The sequence below is a fragment of the Lampetra planeri genome, chromosome 31 (genome assembly GCF_965212315.1).
Source record: "Lampetra planeri chromosome 31, kcLamPlan1.2.h2, whole genome shotgun sequence".
NCBI classification, from domain to species: Eukaryota; Metazoa; Chordata; class Hyperoartia; order Petromyzontiformes; family Petromyzontidae; genus Lampetra; species Lampetra planeri.
The window spans coordinates 10951836-10978047 of NC_136137.1; the positions used below are offsets into that span (position 1 = coordinate 10951836).

General features: G+C 49.1%; 1 protein-coding gene across 8 annotated transcripts; it reads left to right on the forward strand.

Annotated features, from left to right (window-relative positions):
* The first annotated feature begins 2396 nt into the window (after positions 1-2396).
* Positions 2397-26180, forward strand: PAN2 (poly(A) specific ribonuclease subunit PAN2). 8 transcript variants are annotated; one of them, XM_078609294.1, is made up of 27 exons: positions 2397-2566; positions 3714-3923; positions 4217-4522; positions 6503-6628; positions 9136-9305; positions 10779-10899; positions 11102-11179; positions 11339-11606; positions 12416-12582; positions 12810-12985; positions 13316-13412; positions 14464-14583; positions 14912-15031; positions 15631-15759; positions 15980-16179; positions 16820-16962; positions 18653-18759; positions 19211-19309; positions 19488-19564; positions 19716-19851; positions 20423-20560; positions 21032-21091; positions 22032-22122; positions 22959-23116; positions 23612-23755; positions 23842-24021; positions 25321-26180. In XM_078609294.1, exons 3-27 carry the CDS (start codon positions 4355-4357, stop codon positions 25855-25857), a joined length of 3810 nt encoding a protein of 1269 aa, XP_078465420.1. In that variant the 5' UTR covers positions 2397-2566; positions 3714-3923; positions 4217-4354; the 3' UTR covers positions 25858-26180. The 8 variants fall into 8 exon arrangements, with proteins under 8 accessions (XP_078465420.1, XP_078465422.1, XP_078465416.1 ...); XM_078609296.1 differs by lacking the exon at positions 3714-3923 and adding an exon at positions 24391-24484; XM_078609290.1 differs by lacking the exon at positions 3714-3923.
* Positions 26181-26212: the final 32 nt, after the last annotated feature.

Sequence of the window (26212 nt, forward strand, 5' to 3'; positions counted from 1 at the left end):
CATGACACCAGCGCAGCTTTTAGCTCAATAACCTGTGGGATTCTCATCACACGTAGGACCACGATTGCAAGCGTCGTAATGTTGTTGAAGGGTACTCGTCTGACACCTAGTGGTGGGCTTGTGAGTATATGAGGCGTATATTGCCAACATGTTTACCGCCCATTAAATAGATTTATTTTTTACAAAATGTAAATTTTGCTCTCCAACACACCGGTGTGCTGTACGAGTGACGAATTGGCATGTTCCGTTTACGTGACAACTTTTACTCGTTGGCTGTATCGGGTGGTGGCGGGTTTAACGACACAGGAGGTACTCAGTTGAAACAAAATTCAACAAGGGGGTGTACAGCAGCCAAAAAAAGTTGACAACCACTGATCTATAATGAGCAGACAGGAAGCCAGGTTGTTTTCATTTAAACATAGTAATATAAAAAAAAAGTCACCTGCATTATGCGGCCTTCCAAATCAATATTTGACATTACTATTTGTTTAAACAGCCCCAACTCTCTTGTGAAATGCTTTGCTGAACAAGCTGCTGATGATTTCCAGGGTTTAGAGCAAAGAACGCTTACAGAAGAAAAAAACTGCGGGACCCATTGAGAACAAAAACAGCAAAGCCGCATCACTCATTGTCCGCCGTGTACTGCACGTGGAGAGGAGTTTCCGTTGAAACCTCTACACGCTGTACACAACTAAACTTTTTTATTTGACCAGGTAAGGCCCACTGAGCTATACATAGCTTTTTTCCATAAGCGACCTGGCCACAAATGATAGCTCAACGAAGTGGTTTATCATTATACTCTAAGCGCACGTTTCTAAATGTAGAGGGAAAACCCTGAGGACTCGCGGAAAATCCACACGACCACGGGAAGAATGTGTAAACAAATATACAGCAGCAGGCGTCATGGTCGGGATCGAACCCCACGACCTCCTGCATACCATGCAAAGTAGTTAACATCTCACCACTGCGGCGCCCCGGTACAAAAGCAGGTAAATATCATTCCTCCTCTGACCAGACCATGAGCCACAGGCTGCGTGTTCTGAAATCAGCTGCCAAGCAGGGCTGTAGAGCGATTTACAGGGTGTGCCACTAACATCACCAACACCAGCCATTCTATATCAGCTACAGCAGGGGTGGGGAACCATTTTCTACCAAGGGCCATTAGGATATTTATAACATCATTCGCGGGCCATACTAAATTATCAACTTAAAAATTAGCCTGTTATATTTGGTGAAACATTTAATTAACCTACCCCTAATGTGATGGCTGGAACTGCTTCTCTTTGGTGAGGCGTGTGATGTTAGCTGGTATTTATGATGTTGCTACTCACAACTGCTGTTCCAGGTTTGCTCCTAGATTTATTGAATTTCGAGTCCCGCCTGCAGTTGCCTTGGCAGGGCCAGACCAAATGATTTTGCAGGCCTTATATGCCCCGCGGGCCGGACGTTCCCCACCCCTGCGCTACAGGATGGAAGTTTCACCGTGCCTTCACTCTCCCACAGTTATATTATATCGCAAGCTTTCACACGCCTTCACGTGATAGTACCGCATCTGATCACTCCATCTCCACGGTGGTCAACCCTGCTAAGTTCTCCTCATTGTCAGTCTTGTTCATGCACAGCACAAACAACTGCGATTGCGCTGAGTGGGGCATGGCCCAGCAACAGCAATACGGGACATCGCTCGCAACAGCAACATTATCATCATGGCCACCAATCTACGCTGAGCCGTGGACAAATATGGAGATGAGGAATTTACTCTGTAACTATCCTTAATCCGGGTCCATACCTGATCGATCAGTTGCCAACTCGGTTACATGAAACTGAATAGGTTATGTGTGGACGTCTCTGCGAGTGGTTGCGAGCAGTTGTAAACAAATGTAAAATAATACAGGTTTTTGTGAGTTAGATCGCGTAAATATAAATGTGTCGTTAAACCCGTCACCACCCGACACAGCCTATTAGTAAGGTTTGTTACATAAACAGAACGTGCCAATTTGTTACTAGTACAGCACACCGGTGTGTTGGAGAGCAAATCCACAACATTTACAACCCGAGTACGATTAGTCATTCAGTTGCATATGATGAAACTGAATGGCTAATCAGTTAAATACTAAAACAGTAATATATTTAGCATTAAATACTACATTTATTACCATTGAATTGTAAACTGAATTTAACTACGTATTAAATACAACATTTTATAGTATTTAGTATTTAAAACACTAAATCACATTAAATACTATTCCTACATGTAGTGCTCCTACATCGTCACGTGCTTCGTCCCGGTTTAAACCCTGCCCGCGCCGCCTCCTGATTGGCCACACGAGCACGAGGTCACGCGACAGCCGCTCGACGATGCCATTGGTCTCGTGGGTGACCCCCCCCCCCCCCCGTGGCATTCCCTCGTGTTACCCGTTCAGCGCTGAGGGCCGCGTCTCTCGCCGGGGTTGTCTCACGGCGCCGTCCTCAGGCACGACTTTGAACGCGTTCGGAACCCTTCGGGGTCGTCGCCGACGCGTCACCCGCCTCCCCGATAGCAGCCAGGAGCCTGCGTCGCTGCGAGGTAGAATCCCTCTGTTCTGGCACCACCCCGCGCACCGCGGGTCAGGCGCCACAGCGGCCTGGGAATCATCTCCTCGGCGCTGAAGTTCTGAGATTTATCGGCCCCGCGTGAGCGTGGCCAGCCCGCTCGTACCCCTCTCATGTGAGCGTGCTCCACCCCCCACACCCGGACCAGCCCTCACATTTCAGAAGCGATCCCTTCACCACCCCACCGCGAGAGTGCCCCGCGCGGCGCCGTCTCTGGGGTTCGTTTCCCGGTAGCCGAATCAGGCCAAAGCAGGCTTCGCGCGGGGCCTGCCTAGTGTTATTCTTCTTTGGCCGAGCTTATTAACTAACCCGAGCTTATTAACTAACTGTAGTAGTTAGCGGCTCGCGTAACGAGCCTCTAACTACTATAGACAGATAGTCACCCGAATGAGTTATCGAATTGATCGCTTAATATGTAAACTGAATCGCAAGCTCGTAATATTGAGGGACTGCGCGTGTTTATCTTTGTGTGGTCTGGGAACTGCTGTTGTTGTTTTAGTTCCCTTGCCCAATCTTGATGCATTGGACTGATATAATCGAATTATTTATATTTAGTGACTTGCTTACCATTTTCTTCAGTTTTTGCACTCGTATCGTTTGTTGTATTGTTTGCTGTTGTAACTGACCGTCCGATACTTGAAGCCTTTCAAAACGAGCTTTATAGCTCATCGGATTCCTCGTGCACTCAAAATACAAGATTCTGATTGTGAAGTCATCAGTCGGGCACCACCAGCTGACTACCGGACTAAGTAACGATTTAATTGGCTCGCTCAGTCACGTAGCTAATCACACAACTAATTATAATTATTACCCTGTGATGGACTCAATCGCAGGACACGCGAATTCTCACTGGGGCCCCATTCCGCTGTGAGAGCTGAAACGATGTATATAGTGGAAATTCGATATTCCTATGACAGGAGCCACATTCTTCTTCACCCCTCGTTACTAACAATTTCCCATCGCTACTCCCCACTGGTACTCATTCTCCTTGAGTACTTGGGGACTCCCCTGTCAGTGCTACAGTCTCCGTTATCTAATCTTCCTCGTAAGTATTATACGTATTCAACTAAACCTCGTATGTTACCTAGTAAGGCCCACTGAGCTACGTATCTCTCTTTCAGGAACGACCTGGCCACAAATTAAAGCTCAACGAAGTGGCTTATCGCGTGGAAATGTATCGCAGCCAAATACTCTAAACGCGTGTTTCTAAATGTGGCGGGGAAACCCAGAGGACTCGGAGAAAAAAATCAACGCTACCACAGGGAGAACGTGCAAGCTCCAAATATACACGGGTCCGGATCGAAACCACGACATCTTGTATACCAGGCGAGGTCGTTAACATCTCGCCACCGTGGCACTACAACAGTGGGGGGATATTAGTACTGTAGTTCCCCAATCAGTACCAGCGGCCCTGTTAGTATTCTCACCCCCATCAGTACTAATATCCCCCCCCCTATTCTGTCAATAACTCCTCGTCAGATCTCACTACCCCCTCGTAAATCTCCTATCCAGCCGGTATTAAATTATGTGTTTTTTGTTAGTGACTTGAGTAAATTAACTCTTCTTTTGTATTCATGCCTTCTCTGGGAAGGGCAGCCACATATCTAAGTGTCTCTCTTTCCAGGCTGTCATGTGGTCCACACATTTGCTAGAGCGCGTGCTGAACGGATAATAAAGTGGTGATGGGCGCTGGTCGGTGAAGGCAACAGCACGGGCGCAACCTGAACGGACGAAGAACACTGTGCCTTGCGTTTCACCAACCATGGAGTACAACGCGCTGAACGGCAGCCTGGGCAACTACGCTGGGGCTTTGCACCCCGGAATGGACTCCAGCCTGGACCCAGCCCTGCACGGTGGCCTGGAGCCCGTGGGCCTTGGTGCTACAATGATGGATGGAGATGGAATGCCTATCGACAGCCTGCCTGTCGGGGTGAGCGTCATTAATATTGAATAATATTAATGATTACTTCTCTATAGAAAAAGCCGAGCTATAGGACTTTTTTTGAGGGCCCTGCATTGGGTTTTTCAGATGTTTTCAACCAAGTATTGAGTGTGCACATGTGTGGGAGGAAACTAGAGCATCCAGAGTAAACCCACATGTATGATGGGGCAGCACTCTATCTGTACAGATGGAATCGGAGCAGTCCACTTGCTGTACTGCTTTCTCCTGGCGAGTCAGTGTGGCACCTACCAAAATAATCACAACTGTGACCTCCGTTCAACCACATGTAGTCACATGATGTGACCCCCACACAGGTACATATAGTAGCGCATGACGTGACCCTCACAGGAAGGGAGTTTGACAACATTTGCGTGATCACCAACTCTCGCGTTCACAGTGCTGGATTACAGGCGTATGCCACCGCCCAGTCCCCGTTGATCACCAAACATCACCACACTCCAATAAGGCAGTGTGGCTAATGGGATGTGCTCAAACTTACACTGTTTTTATGTGGAGAGACAAATATAAGGAGGTGATCTCTCTGCTCATTTAATTTGTTACGTATATTCTCCATAACGTTGCTTAATTAATATGTACTATTTCCCTTACACGCAAGTTACTTGGGACATAAATTATCACTCATGGGTTGTTAAAGTAGACAATGGGTCACTACAATAAGATTCTACACTGCAACATGGTTACCAGGGTACCATGTGCAAGCTACTATTGATATGCGTTCATAATGTTTGGATTTGATATTGCTCAAAGCAGAATTTTGGTCATTGTGAAGCCATCCTTACCCCCATAATTTCCCTTCCCACGACTACCACTTGTGTGTGCACCACTCCCACCCCTGACACAACCACCGCCACTGCTCGAACCAGCCCAATCTGGTGTCTGGAGGAAGGGGTGTGGGCCTGAAAAAAGGGCTTGGTCCTAAAAAGGAGAGGTGCTATCATTCTGCTGGCTCCTTCTTACTGTCTTACATGTGTGGAAAAAAAGCCTCATGGCTCATCGCATTCCTCCAGGTTAAAGATTCTGAATTCTGAAAGATTCCGAACGACCGGTGAGCTACGGACCACAGGTTGAGAACCACTGCTCTATGTAACAGTTAAAAATACATGTTATAATGAACGGAGTGTTTCAATTAAACCTTTTACCACTTACATTTGTGTCATTGAACACATAGCCATGTATTTAATGTAAATTGGTGGATTTTTAGGTGTGAAAACGTTTAAATAACCCAGGGGACTGAATATTTTTGGAAAGTAACATTAGGATTTGCAGTCAAACATCATTGGTTTTCCAAGAGAGCAAACCAAAATTATATATCCGGTTAAATGTTGGCTAGGGGAACACTTCCCATAAAAAGCATGTATTTAATGTTATTTATCTCCCTGCTATGTATTTTTTATCTCACTGCTTCTGTTGTGCTGTATATCTCTCTTCAAATCTTCTGTCGCTCCATTTCGAAGCCCTCTGTGCTGTGTCTGCTTCTCTGTCAAGATATCTCCTTGCCATGTGTATCTGCTTGCCATTCACCACACACCTCCATGCTGTGCCTCTCTGTCCATACGCTTCCCACACCGTGTGTGTGTCTGCTGCTCTTTGTAAGTCTGTTCCATGTCTGTCTCTGCTTCTGTCAATCGAATTACCTCCCACCTCTACATTTTGTGCGGTCGGGAGGGTGTGGGGAATGTTTTTAGCTGGAACATAACATTGTCTGAGTGGGGAAGTTTTAGAACAAAAGAGAGGCGACATATAGGTGAGGTTTCACTGTCAAGGAATATTAATTATTACAAATTATGTCCAGTGATACAATTCCACATTTGCAATATAAAGGACAGAACATTTATATATTTCAAGTTTGACGTAAGATACACGATTAGGTGAATTGCATCACTCGTCAATCAGAATGTTTAGTCTACCATTGCATGAGGTGCATGGTGGTGCACGGTGTGTGTGAAGGAGGGACTTCCGCTGATGGAGGGTGCCTACTCGGAGCTGCACAGCATCATCTCGGAAGTGGGCGTGCCCATCAGCACCTCACACTTCGACGTCCACGAGGAGCTGCTCTGGGTTGGCAACCAGGGGGTATGAGCAAGCACCATGCACACACCCACACCCTGGCAGGACCAACAGCAACCGCCGTTCGGCACTAGGTGGCGGTGACGTCACCACGACGCTGGTGCCATGCTAGGTGCACTTTGAGGCCACGTCAAGTGTAGAAGGCCTCGCTGGCAGGAGGTCACGGAACAGACCCAGGTGCCATGGGTTCACTGACTGAACAAAAGCTTCATAGCTCATCAGATTTCTCGAGGATAAATCAAGATTCTGATAAAGATTCAGATTCTCACCGAGAAGCTGACACACTCACTGGAACACGCTTGCACACTCTGCCAGGCTCTTGTACACCTTAGCATACCCAGGTATACTCTATCAAGAGTTGCACGAGCATCCGCAGAAGTGAGTTTTGTACCTTCCTACTCATGGCCGGCGCTAGGGGGTGTGACGTGTGGCGCGCAGGGCGATCAGAGGAGGCTCTTTTTATTTATGGATAATGTGTAGTTATGTTTGTGATCTATTGTGCGTATAATCGCGCCACCTTGTGGTGGGTCTGTGGGAATTGCATGACTGCAGCAAATTGGAAGATGTGCAATATTTATGTTGAACTTCATCTTCGCTTCTGCAGCCGTCTGGAACACTCTTCCGATATTAGGAAGCCACTGGAGCTATGCACTTTTAAATCTATAGTAGAGTGAAAACTATTTTTTTTAGAACTGATGTTTGTGTTTAGTTTGTTGTCCTTCCCCCGCACCTTCGATCAGCATGATTGGCTATGTACAGTGCGAAAGAAGTTCAGCATACATACATGCACCTTATGTAGCCAACCGCACTAATCGGAGGTGCGGGCAAAGTGCAACAAACTAAGCACAGCAGTGAGTTTTCCATTCAGATTTAAAAGTGCATGGCTCCAGTCGCTTCCTAATATTGGAAGGAAGAGCGATCCAGACAGCCACAGAAGCAGATCTGAAAGCACGCAATGCAGTGACCGTCTTTGTTCGACGGCTAGCCAATAGCCGCTGGGAAGATAGCCGGAATTCGTGTGATGATTTATGCCCCTCGGCGAGATCGGCAAGTTGTTGTGGTTCATTTGTGGTAAGAACTTTGTGTGTAATGAGCTCGACCTTTTAAAAATAGCAGCGTGACCAATGGCGGAGCCAGGATTTTCAGGTAGGGGGGCAACCCCTCCAGCAATGAAAAATGATAGCAGTTGTTAGTAACTAAGGACTTGTCCCTTGCTTTTTATTCGACGTGTGTGCGGCGATGGCGCAGCCATTGATCGAGAGTCAAATTCGAACTGCTTTGTGTGATCGCGCTCGCTGAAGGTGAATGCCTTCAGGGAAGTCGTGTGCTATATACGCAACTCCGTACAATTCTGAGTCACCTATAACCGCTTTGCCGTTACTTTTTGCCAATTATGGACTCAGACTATTGTCAGATCATCTCATAGAGTCCCTGGCACGTAATAATATGCTACACAGTGGCAGTGGGGGTTGCAAAATGCCAATTTATTACTAATAAACCCCAATGATCCGATCGAAATTATGGATTTCGATCGGATCATTGGGGGGACACGTGCCACCCTACCCCCCCACTGGCTCCGCCATGTGGGCGTGCACTTTCCACCTGATTTATGTTTAAAATTGTAAACCTAGCCATTTCTGAAACCTTCATTAAGACCACACGAATACACGAATTGGGGGCGGCAGGTTGCAGGGGAGACTAAAGCAAAGTGTGCTACCCACGAGCCATAACAGTGATGCCTTGGATATGATGCAGTGTGCATTGTGCTAAGGGAATGTAATGGAAACAAAATAGCTCGTGTATGTATGTTGAGCTTCTTTCGCACTGTACTTAGCCAACTGTACTAATCAGAGGTGCGAGGGATGATGGACAACAAACGACACACAAACAGCAGTTCTGAAGAAATGAGTCTTCAATCTGCATTTAAAAGTACATGGCTCCAGTGGCAGCCATGACCTATTCACTGCTGGATGAAGGCCTCCTCACGACGTCGCCATCCCTCATAGTCTTACGATGCCATGATATCGCTCCTGCATGTGAGACGACATTATTGCCCCATCTCCATAGCGGTGGGCCTCTCTGGCATGTTCTCTCTCCTTTGGTTGCCATTCCATCACCAGTGCATGTCTCTCTGCATGATGGGAATTATAATGGGCGTTACAGTGGAACATGTCTCTTGGAGACTGGGGTCTCGTGGTTGAGCGCTCTATTCCCTTTGCCACTACCAATCTTTCTCTTGACGAGCAGCGTGGCTTAAGCTGCCAGTAGCGATTATGAGAGCTTAGAGGTGGGGGAGCTTTTATTGGTGAACGCTTATTGAATTTCTTCTCGCGTTAAAGACAGCAGCTTTAGGAAGTCTTTATACTTGCCGCCTCCGCCTGTGTTGGTGCGAGGGTTGTACCGGACGACGTGACTGCCTCTCGCGTGAGCGGCGTGGAGGATTGGCCTGCGGCTTGATGTACGTAGAACTTCTTTCCCATCGTACGTAGCCAACCGTGCCGCTTCCCTTGCAGGGCCGCGTCGCCTCGTACTATGGGCCAGCGATGGAGCGCTACTCGGCGTTCGTCGTGCACCCCGCGGACGAAGTGCGGCAAGTGCAGAGCCTGGACAATGGCGTGCTCCTCCTTACCAAAAACAACCTCAAGTGCTTCTCACGAGGCGGCCTCATCATGTGTGACTACATGTGCGTGAGTAGGGGTCACATCGTGTGTGACTACATGTGCGTGACTAGGGGGTCACATCATGTGTGACTACATGTACGTAAGTAGGGGTCATTACGTGTGTGACTACATGTGCGTGAGTAGGGGGTCACATCGTGTGTGACTACATGTACGTGAGTAGGGGTCATTACGTGTGTGACTACATGTACGTGAGTAGGGGTCATTACGTGTGTGACTACATGTACGTGAGTAGGGGTCATTACGTGTGTGCCTACATGTACGTGAGTAGGGGTCATTGTGTGTGTGCCTACATGTACGTGAGTAGGGATAACATCGTCTGTGACTAATGACTACATGTGCGTGAGTGGGGGTCACAGTTGTGATTCTTTCGGTCGCTTCATTTGTGACTGTGTTGAGTGAGCAGCCCCTCACAGGACTATGTGAAAGGATGTCCCTTGGTATGTGATGGTTTTGCACGCACGAATGGATTTTATTTTGACATTTACCCACAAGCGTGGACTTGGTTTATGTTTCCCTCCTACGTTAGAATTTTTCTTGTAGCACTAAGGGTTTCATTTCACATCAGGGTGCTGATCTAATCAGTTTTGTGATCTTGCACCTGCCTTGCAATGATGTTGCTGGGCTCGGTGGTAAAAAATAATATTTGTTTTGCCAAAATAGTGTTCTTTTTATAATCTCCACTACGCTTAAGAAAACAGCATTGTTGAGAATTTTAAGCACCGAGTTTATATGAACACAATGTTCCAAGAAAAGTTGTTCCTCTTAACCTTTTTAGTGGGACACATATGCACCTTGCCCTGAGTCTGAAGAGATTATGGAGTCTTCATAACATATTACATTGGTTAGATGTATTTTTGGATTCCAGAGATTGTGTTTGAATGTCGTAGTAATATCGAGAATATCAAATGCAGGAGAAGATCCGATGGGATTTTAGATTTACATCTACATTGCCTCTTTCCCTGGTGCACATTAATAACAACCCTGACTCCAGGAATTGCTGACTTCAGAACGGTGGGCACAGCACCTAGCCTTGCATTCAGCCACTTCGCTTGTGTTGAGCGCTAAAAAAAAAAAGCAGTTACATGGTGGCATACTCGTGCGTGATATAATAAATCCTAGCACGCGACGTATGGTGAAAATGAGCTGTCGTGAGTCAGGAACTTGAGTGTGTCTGGGCTGCTGACTATAATCCGCCCATGTCTCGGATAAACAGATTGGAAGAAGGTACACTTTTTGGCTCTTAGCAGCAACTGCACAGGTGCATTTATCACAAGGGCCAGAAGAGACTTAAGCTCTTTTAATAACTTAGCGGGCCATTGGTGTTTCAAGAGCACTCGTGGGATATGATGCCAGTGCACCTTGTTAAGTGTTCAGATTTACAGCGGCCCGTGCCAACACAGTAAACTCCACCCGGCATTCGTTTCTTGCAGCCGCGCTGTGTGAACAGAAGATGTAGACATGTCCTTTGTTTTTAGGACGGAGGAGGCTCATGAAATGCACTGCATGTTGCTCACGACCAACAACTCGCTGCTGATTGGAGGCCAGCAGAACCACATTCTTGAGCTGGACCTGAGCAGTGCCCAGGAGATGCAGAAGGTGCGTGGTACCGCCCTGGCGGCACTAAGCACGGATATATGGATGCCTTTGTATAAAATAAGATTGGCACCCACAGCCATTGATAACTGGTATAAAAATTAAGATCTGTTTCACTGTTTTGAGCGCTGTTGGGCATTGGACTTGGCAGTCGCGTTGACAGCACCTTCTCCGATTTGTCCCGCACCTGTGTTCTCATTGGCAGTACGATGTCGAAACCACAGGGGTGACCATCATGAAGCAAGCCAACAGGTTCTTCTTCTGTGGCCACGCTGGAGGCAAGGTACCAAAATGGCAACATTGCCTCAGGATGTACGGTCTTGAAATATTAGCCGCTGTCTATTAACCAAAGTCGCACTGCGTCGGCACATCTCACAAGTGGTGTGCTGTGAAGTGGTAGCTCTGTATGCGATGTTCACCTCCGCCATTACGCCTCGCCTAGGTGACCCTGCATGACCCGCGCACCTTCAAGCCGGAGCACGAGTTTGAGGCCCACGCGAACAACCTGTCGGACTTCGACGTGCACGGCAACTTGCTGGTCACTTGCGGGCTCACGGCGCGCCTCAACCGGCTGGCGTGTGACCGCTTCCTCATGGTGTACGACATGCGCATGATGCGCGCCGTCACGCCGCTGCAAGTGCACCTGGAGCCCGCGTTCGTACGCTTCATCCCCACCTACACCTCGCGCCTCGCCATCATCTCCCAGACTGGTGAGCACTGCCCTCGCAGGCACGCGCCCAAGGTGGCCGGGGCGCTCGAAGGCACGCCATTTCTAAAGCGTGCGCGCGTTATCTCTAAATTAACAACATCAAAAAAATCTAGGCGCTCACGAGACATCTAAACTGGGGGGCGGGGGTGGGAAAGAAATCGGAGCTCTTTAGTGTAAGAGTGGGGGAAAGTGCCTCACCCAGTCATGCAATTCAAATGAAGCTCAAGAGACTATCAGCGTGGTTTAGAAGCACACTCTTAGAATACTTATCATCGTCATTAACACTGCCTTGCAGAAACACGTATATAAAACTGAAATTAGAGATTTAACTCAACCGTCTTACATTTGCATGGAATTGTCATATTTCTCATTGGCAATGCAGTGTTAATGTCAGGTAAAAAAAATTTGCAGGCTGTGATAATGATGCTGATCTTCAATGATTCTCCCTGACATTAGCAAAGCCTGCATGCAAGTGTGCCTGTGCACTCCAAAGACAAAGATCCCCCGTATAGCCTGAACAGAATGGTGGGGCAAATGCTGTTAGCGAGCACCTATGCAGGCTGGCACGGCACACAAGGGGGTGGGTGGCCAACACCACGCCCGGCTGCCTTTGTCTCCCAAGTGGTGATTTTTACACACCCTACCAGGTACTCACTTGAGGCTGAGTCGACCTAGGGAGGTCCATAACCAGTTCAGATAACCGTCACTGGCATTGTCCGTGAACGGGAATCAAACTCGGGTCGCTGAGTTCAAAGTGCGGCGAGCTAACCGCTATGCGACCACTCCCCCCCCACACCTCCCCACACACAGGGCAGTGCCAGTTCTGTGAGCCGACAGGCCTGGCCAACCCGGCCGACATGATGCACGTGGACACGGTGGGCCAGCTCATCATGGCCTTCGACGTCTCCTCCAGCCGCCAGGCCCTGGCCTTCGGAGACTCTGGCGGCTGTCTGCATCTCTGGGCGGATAGCCCACAGGTACGTCGTCACCTCGAACGGCACACACGGCGCATGGGTTGTGTTGCGACGTTCTGAGCACTCTTTTGTTATTGTGCTTGTGTGTGTGTGTGTGGCTTGCTTTTGGCCACGCACCCGCTCGTGTGACATGCCGGCTTTCATAGGTGCTCGCGAACAACACTTGCCCCAACAGTCTGTTAAGGCTATACAGGTGGATCTTTGTCTTTGTGGCGTGGCGTGATGCACAGGTGACCTTTAACGAGTACTCCCGCGAAACGGAGTTTCCGTTGCCGTGCATGTCGGACAGCGTGCCCCACTTGGACTGGAGCGACGACTTGGCACCTCTGTCCCTCGTTTCCATGCCGTACACCAGCGACGCGTTGCTGTCCGACTGGCCCACCTCCAACTGCGCCGCCATCCGCCGGTCAGTGAAGACCCGGAGCCATTGCGCATGTTCGCGACAACCACTGTGTTTTGCTCTTTGACGGTGGCACTTGAAAGTTTTCGGAAAATTCAATCGTTGTACATCTTAATTGACCTCGTCGTATTCTCGCTGCAACTTAATGTGCCGGGTGGTCAAGGTGGCTATGTGTACGTGGCTTGTAATCCAGCCATGTGGAGGCGAGGGCTGGCGGATCACTCTAATGTTCTGAAGCTCCCTTCCTGTGGGCATCGCGGTGCCACAACTCTGGCCCGCCAGGAGGTGGGGGGTGTCGTTGTTGTTAGTGTGGCTCAATGCTGTCTTGCCCCGCAGGAGGGCCCCTCCCGTAGACCCCGAGATTCTGCGCTCCATGAAGATGGTCGGCTTCATCGGCTACGCCCCCAACCCTCGCACCAAACTGCGTAACCAGGTAACCCCACGCAGCCACCGCGTGTGCGCCCCGCACGGCACAAACACCGGCACCTGTGCTGCTCGAGATTGCGGGGCTTTGGCGTTCGGCCCGTGGGAGAGAAAAATAGGTTGTGGACATAGGTGGTGCCATGGCAACAAGAGGGGGCATTTGGGAGTGCTGGAGCTATAATGGGGTCGGGCGTTGTGTTCAGAAACAGAATATTTATTCTGGAGGATGAGCTACGACGCTCTTTTTCTCAGCCGTGGCTGATCATTATTTTAGCGCTGTGGGCACACGCGAAATTGATTTTGCCAAGACGAAGGTACTCTGAAAACCCACTGGCTATCAGCAAAGATTCGTTCATGAAGCCATCCAGATATGTAAACACAGACACAATTTCAGCTGAGAAGATGGGTACAAACTGAGCAATCATTGGAAGGACGTTATTAACCAGTTTAGGTCATAACTGGCTGTGTTGTTCCCTTCCTGCCTGCCTATGTTAGCAGTTATTTTCGACTCTGAGTTACATTCACTAACACAGTCACCGTTAGCTGTTTTAGTAAATGGCGGCTTGCCATTCTTTTCCACCTTCATGTGGTGATGGCTCTTTCCGAGCTCTCTCCGAGCTTACATTTACAAGCAAACATTGACATGCTAATCTCTCACAATACAATGGCCACCCCCACAGCTTCGTTTGTCAAGATTTACCCCATCTTACATTTACATGCAAATTTCATCTCTAGCCCCGCCCACTAACCCTTGGGCTACACCCATCTCAAACCTTTATAACGCCCTGCCTCATCAGCACTCCTGCCATATATTTTTTCCTGCCTCAGCAGCTCTCCCGCTATATATTTCACCTGATGACGATTGCTTGTGTTGCGATCGAAACATCGTGATATTGTTATTTTTTTATTTCATTTTTTCTATCTACGTGGCTTTACCGAAAGACCCAAAGAATATTTTTCACCTGCATGGTGAGTCCAGCCTGTGGTGGCACGAGTGGACGTTTTCCCTGCGACAGACAGTCAGTTAGGCCTGCCTCTGTGTCCGCGTGAAACATGAGCAGATGCCCTATAAGCTGAACGAGGCGGATGGGGAGGCGGACGGCTACTCCCAGGTGCCCGAGTCGCCCATTGGAAGGGAGGAGGAGCCGCACCTCTACATGGTGCCCAAGAAGTACAGGAAGGTGGGTTTCTGGCAGCAGCTTGGTCCAGTGGTTTTAGCAGGTGGGAGGGGGGGGGCACTTGCTTATGCGTGGGAGCCGTGTGCCGTCGTCTCTAGGGGCAGCCCAATCACTCACGCACTCGAGTCGGCAACACGAGCCTTTTCACAAGTACGGGATCGCCTCCTTTAATGTCCGGGACATTCAATATTGCATTTAAATAACCTTTGTGAACAAAGGAAAGGTATCCTATGGACCCAGCTCACATGTTTGAACGTTGTGAGCAATCGGGGGATACCTTGGGTTTACGTTTCCTCCGTGTAAGGTGTTAAGTTATTCTTTTTGTTCACAGGTGACTATCAAGTATTCTAAACTTGGCCTGGAGGATTTTGATTTCAAGCATTACAACAAGACCATGTTTGCAGGGCTGGAGACCCACATTCCCAACGCTTACTGCAACTCCATGATCCAGGCAAGCAAGCGAGTGGTGTTTGTCTATGTGGCATGAAGTGTATATGTATCACCTGGTTTGTGAGTCAGATGGTGTGGATGTTAGGTGGTGTGTGGGGAGCGATGGGGTAGTGGTTAGCACACTTCGCCATGAACTTGCCAACCTGAGTTAAATTTCCAGACCTCGATAATATCAGTGTTGAACATCTGAAATAGTTCTGGGCCTCCACCTGGTCAACTCAGTCTTAAATGAGAACCTCGCATGGTGCGTAAACATCAGCACTGGGGAGACAAAGGTGGTCAGGCACGGTGCTGGTCATGCATTACCACTCCTCCGCCAGTCCAGCCTTCATAGGTACTCGCTTAACAGAATTTGTCCCAACAGCTTACTAAATAAGGCTGCACGGGAGGATCTTGTCTTTGTTAAGTGGTGTGTGTTGTGTGTGCTTTGTTCTGGCCACACCACCCCCTCGTGTGCCTTGCCAGCCTTCATATGGAGTGCTGATACTTGCTAACAGCAGTCACCCCAACATCCTGTGTAAGCTATAGAGGGGGGTTGGGGGATTCTTCGTCTTTGCCGTATGTTGACCGAGTGCTGTGTTCGATCCGCACATCTTGCAGGTGCTTTACTTCTTGGAGCCAGTGCGCCGCTCCATCCAGAGCCACCTGTGCCAGAAGGAGTTCTGCCTCGCCTGCGAGCTGGGATTCCTCTTCTACATGCTCGATCTCTCCAAAGGGGACCCGTGCCAGGCAAGATCGTCGCCTGCTCGGGCCACACTTGACATCACCACGTGGCGCACGCATTTTCTTATGTTTGTAGTGTGATTGCACTTGGGCACATCACCTCTGATTAGCACGGGTGGCTACGTACAGTGCGAAATAAATTCAAGATATATGCAGTATTAACATAGCCTCGACTGTGAGGATGGGAAATGCATAATTGCCATCTAATTCCGCTTTCGCTGCACAGGCCAGTAACTTCCTGCGTGCTTTCCGCACCATTCCGGAGGCGTCGGCCCTTAGTCTCATCTTGGCGGACTCCGACGAGGCAACGGGCAAAGTGAATCTGGGTCAACTCATCCAAAGCTGGAATCGCTTCATCCTCACGCAGCTGCACCAGGAGATGCAGGAGCAAGAGGGCATGCCAGCCTACCGCAGCATAACTGGCAGGTGCCAGCCTCCTCTTGGCCACTCCCTGATGCAGCCTAGTTGCCTCTTCCCTCAACAGTGATACCTAAACATGCTACTACTAAAGTCACTAACCAAGCGGTGGTGTGATTTTATCTTCATCGCCTGGTATGCAGGATATCGAGGGTTCGATCCTGACCCTGACTCCTGCTTTATGTTCTTCCTATGGTCATGTGGATTTTTTCTCCAGCTACTTTGGTTTTTCCCTCCACATTTAGAAACATGCATTGAGATTATTTAGAGATTTTTTTCGGCTATAAATTTCCAAATGATAAGCCACTTTGTTGAGCTATCATTTGTGACCAGGTTGCTTCTGAAAAATAAGTTAATACCTCAGTGGGCTTTGCCTGGTCGGATGGGGATGGTTTAGTTGTATTTGTATGAGTATGGGTGATTTATTTACCTTTCTTGGACTACGATCATGTTTTTGTATTGTTGTAAAAATTTTACCCCACCTTACTGTACATCTGTGAAAAAGAGATTTATAGCTCGTTGGATTTTATTCTTCCAATATAAATAAATATTCAGACTCTAATTCTGAACTGCTGTGGGTTAGGTGTACCCGTAACCATTGCTGTAACGGCGCGGTGGAACTAGTGAGGTGACGCTGTTGTGCATGCAGCGCGCAGGCCTCCAGCGAGTCGGTGGTGAGCCAATTGTTCGGCACAGAGTTGGACAACTGCAGCACGTGCCGCTGTGGGAAGGAAACGTCGCGAGTTTCCTCCGCGCTGCTCTTCACGCTGCACCACCCGGACACCAGCAAAGGTGCTAAAGCCTGAAACCGCACATGCCAGTACTAGCCCTGGCGAGCCCAGAAAATCACCAACAACACCAGTAGTCATACCCCGGCGACGCAAAGACGTGTATTTGTGTCACCTACTTCGCGGAGATCGTGATAAAACCATGCCCATAGGATGTTGTGCAGTCATGCTTTGAACTTTGAACTTTGTTCAAATTCAGGGGCATTCATAATCCAAGGCTGCGAGAAATGTTTAAATATCTGTTTAAGCTTGCTTTTCCAGTCAACTGTGGAGAGTCAAGAGGCAGAGGGGGTGGTGACAGAATGGGGACCAGCCCCACAGAGCCTCGCATATCATGAGGTGTGGGGACACGGTTCCACCACTGTGCTGTTGGAATGCTACCAAAGCCACTTCTGGACTGGCAGGCCCACTGCCCTCTTAGCCAGGGGGCTTACAAGGGTAAGACCTCGTGTAGGGTGGAGAGAACTTGCGGATTAGTCTATGGGCCAGAGCACAAATTGGTGCCAGCTATGGTGGAATATGTTGTAATGCCACTTGATTTGTGGCTGCTATGACTTTATTGTTGACCCACTCATTTCAAATCGTTGTCAAATAATTCACTGTTATTGACCCCATAAAGAAATTGGAACCCCTAAAGTGATGCCACCCCATCTGAGACATCTGGTCTGGGCTCGGGGACTATGTTGACCACTGGTTGTTTAATATTTACTGCAGTGTGCTGACTCACGTATGTGTAGTGGGTAATAATCGACGGAGAACTTCTTGTGAGGCAACACGATATTTATTAGGACAAGGTTTCTAACACAAAGGGGTAGCGGCCCCTTTACCCGATACGTGGGGAGGTATGGCCTCTGGACTACACCGGCCCTAGTACTGGGAAACCCGTTAACTTCCCGTCCTCCGGCTGGAGCCCTAGGGGAGGCTACGCTGACCCGACCGTGCCAGGTCTTCGGGTCCTGACCACTGGCCTCAATGAGTTCCGGCCCTGAGAAGGACGACGGAGTTTGGGGCCCAGGGTCCTAACCTCAGCCCAGGTCTTCAGTATTCGGCTTGGAGATGACTGAGCCAGACCCTTGAGAGGTCCGGCTTATATACCAGTTCGTGGCTTGCTCCGCCCTAGCCACGCCTCCCTTCCAGAACTTTCTGGAAGGTGACATCATCCCCCAGTCCCCCCTCCCGGGGTCCGGGGAATGTGTCCCAGGATCCGCTTCCCAGGGATTGTCGTTGGCCCTTTGGGCCATGGTCACTAACAGTGGCGTGTTAGCGCTGCCGCCCCCTGTTGACGAGAAGGGAGAGCTTCCAGCCAACAGGATGGGGAGTGCTGATTAACACCCCCTACATATGTAATGATTCAACGATTAAATTAATTGTTATCCTCAAGATAATGCATCGAATCGGGTGTTTAAGAATCGTTTACATTTGACACGTGTTTACATGAGGTTAATAGCCTCAATCGGGCATAACATAGAGCTCAAATGAGACGGTACAAATGACAAACCAATGATTCTTGAAACGAAGCGGGACTTCAAAATGCTGAGGGATGTTACATGGGTACCAGCAGCAGATACATTCTAGATATCTGTAGGTTGTCACAGCACATCATTAATGCAGAAATAATGCATCTGTCGGCTCATTATTGGATGCTGATGCTGACGGTGATAATTTGTCTCACGTCCACCGTCGTCTCCCACAAGATGATCCGGGGAAGTTTTATGAATTTGTGGAGCTGCTTCGCAGGAGCATTTGCTTGGACCAGAGCACCCAGGCGTGGTGTGAGGTGTGCGAAAAGTACCAGCCCACGGTGAGTCGGCCCCGAAGGGCACACGCATGCTTACACGTCTGCGCACACACAACTTCTGTCGTGCACGTGCTTTGCGCTGCTTTGGAGAAAAAAATTGACCTGCGAAATCAAGCTATGCTCGTTGGCATAAGGTGCAATAGTAGTGTGACAGGTTGGTTATAGTGGATACTTCTTGCTGCTTTGGGCTATCACGAGCATGATGAAATGTTAAACATTCTGACGCATTTATAGATGGTCATGCATCGCCCTATCAGAGGTTTGCAGATTGGGTTGAACATGCAGGAGGGCATTTCGATCGCTAGGCTAACCCAGTTGATCCATGTCGCTACATTGGGTGAAACCTGCACATGTGTCCTCGTGGTGTCTGCACTGGTACAATGCAGCAGCTTCCTCTGCGTGCTGTTCCTGTGTTGTGGAATACTGCCTTGCCGGCTGCCTCCGTGACCCACAGGTGCAGACCAGAAAGCTGCGCCGACTGCCTGACGTGCTCGTTATAAACTGCCAGGTCAACTCTCCCAAGGACTGTGAGTTCTGGAGGAATCAGTCGGAGGTACGTACGGAGTCCACAGGGGAAACTCCTGCTTGCCATGAAATATATTACATCTGCATTAAATAACTTTGATTTTCTTTTCCGTAATCAAATAATTATCAGTGTGTCGACACGGTGACCCGGTGTGGTTGAGAGCTTGAGTTCTCCGGTGTGCCGGTGGCTCTCTCCTTCCCTGCAGATCGCCTACCGCAGGCTCGTCGCCAAGGAGGAGGCCGAGGGCACCAAGGCCCACCCCCCCGCCAAGATCCCCGAATGGTACCCACCGCCACCACCACCACCACGCTCGCACCCCTTCTCATCTACTGGGGGAGAAAACAAATGTGTCGTGCCTTCCATTTTACAGTCGACGCCTTGTCACGGGCGGGTAGGGCACGAGTGAAGCGGTGCGTTGTAATTGCTGACCCAGGCCCATGGCGGCCGAGGGGCTGGAGCTGGGTTCCAACCTGGATGAGATGAAGAACGTGTGGATTCCCTACGCCTTTCGCACCAAGCTCGCGGAAGACCGCAGCCTGGACATCACGCCCTGGAACGAACTCGACAAGGTGCGCGCGCCGTCTTCACTCGGCTGCCCGGCACATGGCTCGCAGCTGGTGGCTGCGGGTGGTTCCACGTGGAGGTTGCATGTGTGCACGTATGTTGAACTCCTTTCGCACCGTACCTAGCCAACTGATACTTGGAGGTGCAGCGGAAGGACAACAAACTAAACACAAGAAGCAGTTCTAAAGAAATGAGTTTTCAATCGAGATCATTTAAAAGTGCATAGCTCAAGTGGCTTCCGAATATTGGAAGGAAGAACATTCCAGACGACTGCAGAAGTGCATCTGAATGCGCGCGATGCAGTGACAGTCTTTGTTCGATGGCTAGCCAAAGCCGCTGCGAGGATGCATGATGGTTTATGTTCTTTGCCGAGATCAACAAGGTATTGTGGTTCATTTGTAGCAAGCACTTTGTGTGTGTAATGAGTGCAACCTCATAATATATTCGTTCGGCAACCAGAAGCCAATGCGGCTCGGCGAGGCCTGGACGGACATTGTAAGATCTTGCAGTTCCCGTCACGACACGCGCCAAAGAGTTTTGCTAGTGGATGAGCACAACGCGCTGTGGTTGGTGCAGGTGGAGGACGGCGAGGAAGATGGGGGCGGAGGGGTGTACCACCTGGCCGCGTCCGTGGCACACGTGCTGGACCAGCGCACCGGGGGAAACCTGATGGCGCACGTGCGTGTCGGTGAAACCTATCACCATCGGAAGGAGGTGAGAATCCACACGCCCCGGAGGGGGATGGAGGGCAGCATAGGAGAGGGGCGACAGCACGGTCATCAGTCACATGGTGGAGGTGCACTCTGTGGTTTTGTGCCCCCTGATTGTATGGGGCAGGTGTGACAGGCACGGTCACTGCATTTGTCTTTAAACGAAGCGCAAGGGGAATTTAATTGTCTGCATTCCTACCAACGGGTGGGGTGAGTGTTGGCACAATGGTTATCACACTGTGGTTCAAACCACGGCTAAAATCGGTGGTGAGTGATAAATAAACCGTCGCATCCCGTGCCCCACCCCCTTCACCAGCCTGCACTGATTGGCGTGGTGAAATATGGTCAAACAACTCCCATGACTGATGGTGTGAAAGGCCTTCACCCAGCACTAGAGGCAGGGCTGTACATTATTGTCGTTAACATTGTGCCTGCTGATGCTGTCTCTGACATCTAACACGTGTTTGTTCCCCAGGGTGTCACACACTTCCAGTGGTATCTGTTTAACGACTTTCTCATTGAACCTATTGATAAAGTAAGTGACCTCATTTTTCTATTATTGCAGACACTTTGAAGCATTTATGTTTAAGAACAAATTGTGCTCCCAGTGTGTAGCTTTTGTTTATGGCTGTCCTGTCACATGTGTGAGCAACCCCTGGCTCCAGGTCACACTGATTTTCTGAACTGTAGCTTATTTCCACTGTAGGATAATGCGTCTGCATACTTCCTTGCACTGACGCACTGAAAGCTGATTTTAGAGTATCTAAATACATTTACATATATATAGCGCTGTACTTTTAAAACATGACTAGAACGCAGCTTGTAATTGTAGCAGAGTGTTAATCGAAATATAATTCAACAAGCAGTTGGGAAAACAACCTCATAAGCCTACAGTGTGTGTTGCACGAAGAACTGCGGCTTGCGTATTCCGAGCAAGCTCTGATGTGAACGAGCGAAAGTGGGCGTCCGCTCTTGCAAGACCCGTTGCCTGGTGGCTCGGCGGTCGAGCGAGCGGCTCGCAATCCGAGAGTTATGGAGTTTCATTTCCTGGGTGGGGGTTAACTCAGGCCATCGGCTCTCTGGGGTCGATAAAATTAGTATCACCTTGTAGGGAAGTCCGGTTTGTCCTATGGAACGACTTGTCCGCCCCCCCCCCCCCCATAAAATAGGTGGCTCAGAGCTGTAAAAAGGAGATGAGGACCACCTCAGTGCTCAATTGAGCAGGAAATCACTTGGATTTTTTGAATGAGCTTCAGAAGTTTATTTTCCGAGTAAATTACCTGTTGAGCTACAACAGCTCTTTTTTTTTAAGGGTGACTCGGCCAGCTCAGACAGATACAGCAGCAAGTGTTAATAAACTAAATAAAACGTATAAAAAATATAAAGTAATTAAAACCAAATCATCGTACAAAACAATTACGTACGTTCGCATTTGTATTGTTTCTACCTCAAATATGAAAGTCTCTGCCCACCAGTTTGAAGCGGTGCAGTTTGACGTGAGCTGGAAGATCCCGTGCGTGTTGTACTTTGTGCGGCAAGACCTCAACTCCAAGTACAATGTATCAAGTGAGTGAATACCAGTGAGAGATTCGGCGAGTGGCTATGTGAGAACCAGGGAACTTGCATAGCCCTTCTTGATCTTAATTTTAGAACTGCTGTCTCCGGCATTGGTGAGACGTTTACTCCCTCACCTGGTATACAGGAGGTCGTGGGTTCAAACCCGACCCTGACGCCTGCACTTGCATGTTCTCCCCGTGATCATGTGGATTTTTGTCCGGGTCCTCTGGTTTTTCCCACCACATTTAGAAACACGCGTTTAAGATTACTTGGCTGCTATAAGTTTCCACGCGATAAGCCGCTTCGTTGAGCAATCATTTGTGATAGCCAGGTCCCTTATGGAAAAGAGCTACATAGCTCAGTTGGCCTAACCTGGTACGGTAAAAATAGTTTAATAGTTTTATAGTATTTACACCATTGGGTCGTGTCAGTTTTGTTGCCAGATAGAAGGGTAAAAAAACAATTATCATTTTTTACTGGCAAATGAGGTTCCAATGGTGTAAATGCTTACCCCGAGCTCTCATACTCTGATGGTGCATTGTCTTTGAGTTGTGCGCCTTTTGGCGTCATCTGGTCCAACACCATGTGAGACTAGGCTCTAAGGAAAGCTGTCTCGGGTGTGGACCAATCAATTTCAAGGACAAGTGCATACATTATCAGAGTTGTGTTTTTTGTTTGCATTATGACTGCAGGTATTGTGGTCTATGCAAACATGACTCCTTTTAAAAAAAAGGGTGTCAGTTTTGTTGCCAGATAAAAGGGTAAAAAAACTATTATCAGTTTTCTCGTAGTACAGTGACGGTGGCGCTCGGTCACGTGACACGGCTGTACCTCTTGGCCCCCAGTCAAGAATCCGATCGAGCCGAGTGTGCTGCTGGCGGAGGCGTCTCTGGCCAGGAAGCAGCGCAAGCGCAACGCCACCTTCATGCCACTGCAGATCTCGGAGCTGCCGCACAAGGGAGACCTGGTCGGCCTCGACGCAGAGTTTGTCACACTCAATCAGGTACGGAATTTGCGTACAGCGCGTGCATTACACCCGGTACACGGCACGCCCTGTTAAGCGTGTACTCCTGCCGTAGATGCACTTTGCCCCGCTCTCACCCACACAGTAGACGTGTAAATAATTAATAGATTAAAATAAAAGTCAACGATACACGCATCAAATCATACGTGTAAGAATATTTCACGATTGATGAAGATGATATACACACAGACAATTGAGCGATCGGAACAGAACAAGCAAGGCAGATAATGCAAACGATATGGATAATATCGGTGAGACAGGAGAATTGATCCGTGAAGCGAGGCACGGGCGGGGTGAATTGTGATACCTCCCAGATATGTCGCATACAAATGGGACATCTTCCAGCAGGACACAGAATGCCTCTGCTGGGTGAAAGATTTGTATTATGATCGGGAAAAGAGAAATTCATCTTCATCCCGGCATGAGTGAGGAGGGATCGGCCTGTGTAGTGCTCACATGCGCTGCATCTTCCAGGAAGAAGCGGAGCTTAGGAGCGATGGAACAAAGTCGACCATCAAACCCAGCCAGATGTCGGTGGCAAGGATCACGTGTGTGCGCGGGCAGGGCGCCCACGAGGGCATTCCCTTCATCGACGACTACATCTCTACTCAGGAGCAGGTAAACACTCTCACTAACCTCACCGCATCTGTTAAAGATCTGCCTGCACAACACCCATGATAAACACGCTGAATCATCCCACGTAGGTCGTGGACTACTTGACCCAGTTTTCGGGCATCAAACCAGGAGACTTGGATGCTAAGGTCTCATCCAAGCACCTGACCACCCTCAAGTCCACATACCTCAAGCTGCGCTTCCTCATCGACAATGGAGTCAAGTTTGTTGGGCACGGGCTGCGCAAGGACTTCCGTGTCATCAACCTCATGGTAGGGTCGTGTGTGGAACGCGTTGGCGGTGTTCGGTGGCTGTGCACGTTTTTGTACGTGGATGTGCACGTTTTTGTACGTGGATGTGCAATGCACTTCACCAACGATTTTATAAAAAAATAAAAACTCCACCCCAGTACAGTCAATTATTCGACATTCGCTATTCGGTGAATACGTATTTTTTTAGATACATTGTATAGGTTGACAACTTAATGTATGTTGTACTTATGTAAAGTAGTTGACGTTTGTGCACGAACTGAAGTTGAATTGTAACGAAAAACTGTGAACTCAAATGGATGCTGAACCTTCGAATGGGTTTTGTGCTCTCCAGTTGCCTTTCGGATTCACTCCGTGTGTTGCACTGGTTAGGTCCCAAAGGAACAAGTCATCGACACGGTCATCCTCTTCCACATACCCAGGAAGAGAATGATTTCTTTGAGGTTCCTGGCCTGGCATTTCCTTGGTACGTAACTATATATGACGCATTTACAAATTACTGTTGCTTTGTGCAGCAAATAGCCGCATTTAAGGTGACATTGATAATGCTGACGCGCCAGCATTACACGGGGGTGTTTAGTGATCAGTTTTAAGCGGCCAGAGGAATATGTTAAACTCATTCAGCATTTTCCAGGATGGAACAAGACTATAAAAAACCTCCGCACTAATCACTAACAGCAAGCACGTACATTGTAAATGTTGTGGATTTGCTCTCCAACACACCGGTGTGCTGTACTAGTAACGAATTGGCACGTTCTGTTTACATGACAAACCTTACTAGTTGGCTGTGTCGGGTGGTGGCGGGTTTAACGACACATTTCTATTTCCGTGATCTAACCCCAAAAAAACCTGTATTATGGACATACGCTATCCTAGCATATCAGGTAAACAGAGAAAATTGTGTCAATGAAGTTTCTGTTGATATGATGACTCGAGGTTTCCGCTTAGTTTCTTTGCAGTTGTACTGTTGTCCAAACAACACGTGGTAAAATCCGGAAACACATTGGAGAACGGTGACCTGGAAGATTTGGTTTGTTATTGGTATGTTGAGCCATGTGCTTTGGCAAGAGGTAATCGGGATCCCGGCGTGCCGTTACCCTGCACGTGCTGGAGGAGGAGGCTGTCATGGCCCTGTGGCTATGTGGGGGGGGGGGGGGGGGCTGACGTCACTCGCATAACATTGGCATACATATGTATAAATGTAATTATCCATGTTTCTTGTGTATCCGGTGCTCCGCACACAAGTCAAGTGTCGAAGCATTCGCTAAATAATCGGCATCCCCCCTCCCTGTGCCCTGGCAGAGCTGCACATCCAGGCGGAGACGCACGACAGCATTGAGGACGCCAACACCGCCCTGCAGCTCTACAGGAAGTACCTGGCGCTCAGTAACAACGGTCACGACGTCGACGGCTTCCGCAAGACGCTCAAGCAGCTGTATGAGGAGGGACGCAAGCGTGACTGGAAGGTCCCCGAGTAGCCATGCTCTGCACCGCGCACGCCCCAGGCTCCTCGGCCTGCACCGCCCGGAGCAGCCTGCACCACCCGGAGCAGCCTGCATGCGCTGCACGAGCCGCTGCACGAGCCGCTGCACGAGCCGCTGCACGAGCCGCTGCACGAGCCGCTGCACGAGCCGCTGCACGAGCCGCTGCACGAGCCGCTGCACGAGCCGCTGCACGAGCCGCTGCACGAGCCGCTGCACGAGCCGCTGCACGAGCCGCTGCACGAGCCGCTGCACGAGCCGCTGCACGAGCCGCTGCACGAGCCGCTGCACGAGCCGCTGCACGAGCCGCTGCACAGCTTGGCACGGCTCCAGGCGGCTTTGCGAGCAGGGAATGTGAGTGAGAGGTCAACCCTTTTTAAGCGTCATCCTAAGGCCACCTGTCAGCCAATATACACTACTGTACTTTTGCCACACTGCTACAAACACAACTCTTATTGTTGGCTGTCTTTTATTTTAGTTGGAAGTTTTTTTGCGATTTGGACCCCCTCGTTAATTTTGAAGATATATTGATGTGGCAATTTTGTAAATACTGCCTTTTATAATGTTAAGTGTTTATGCGCACGCCACTTGCAAAATACATTTTTAAATGAAACCCTTTTGGTCGACGATAGTTGTCTGATGTACATGCGCCTATGTACTTAAATAAATGTGCAGATTGTTGGTTTGCGTTGATCCCGTTTATTTCAGGTCCC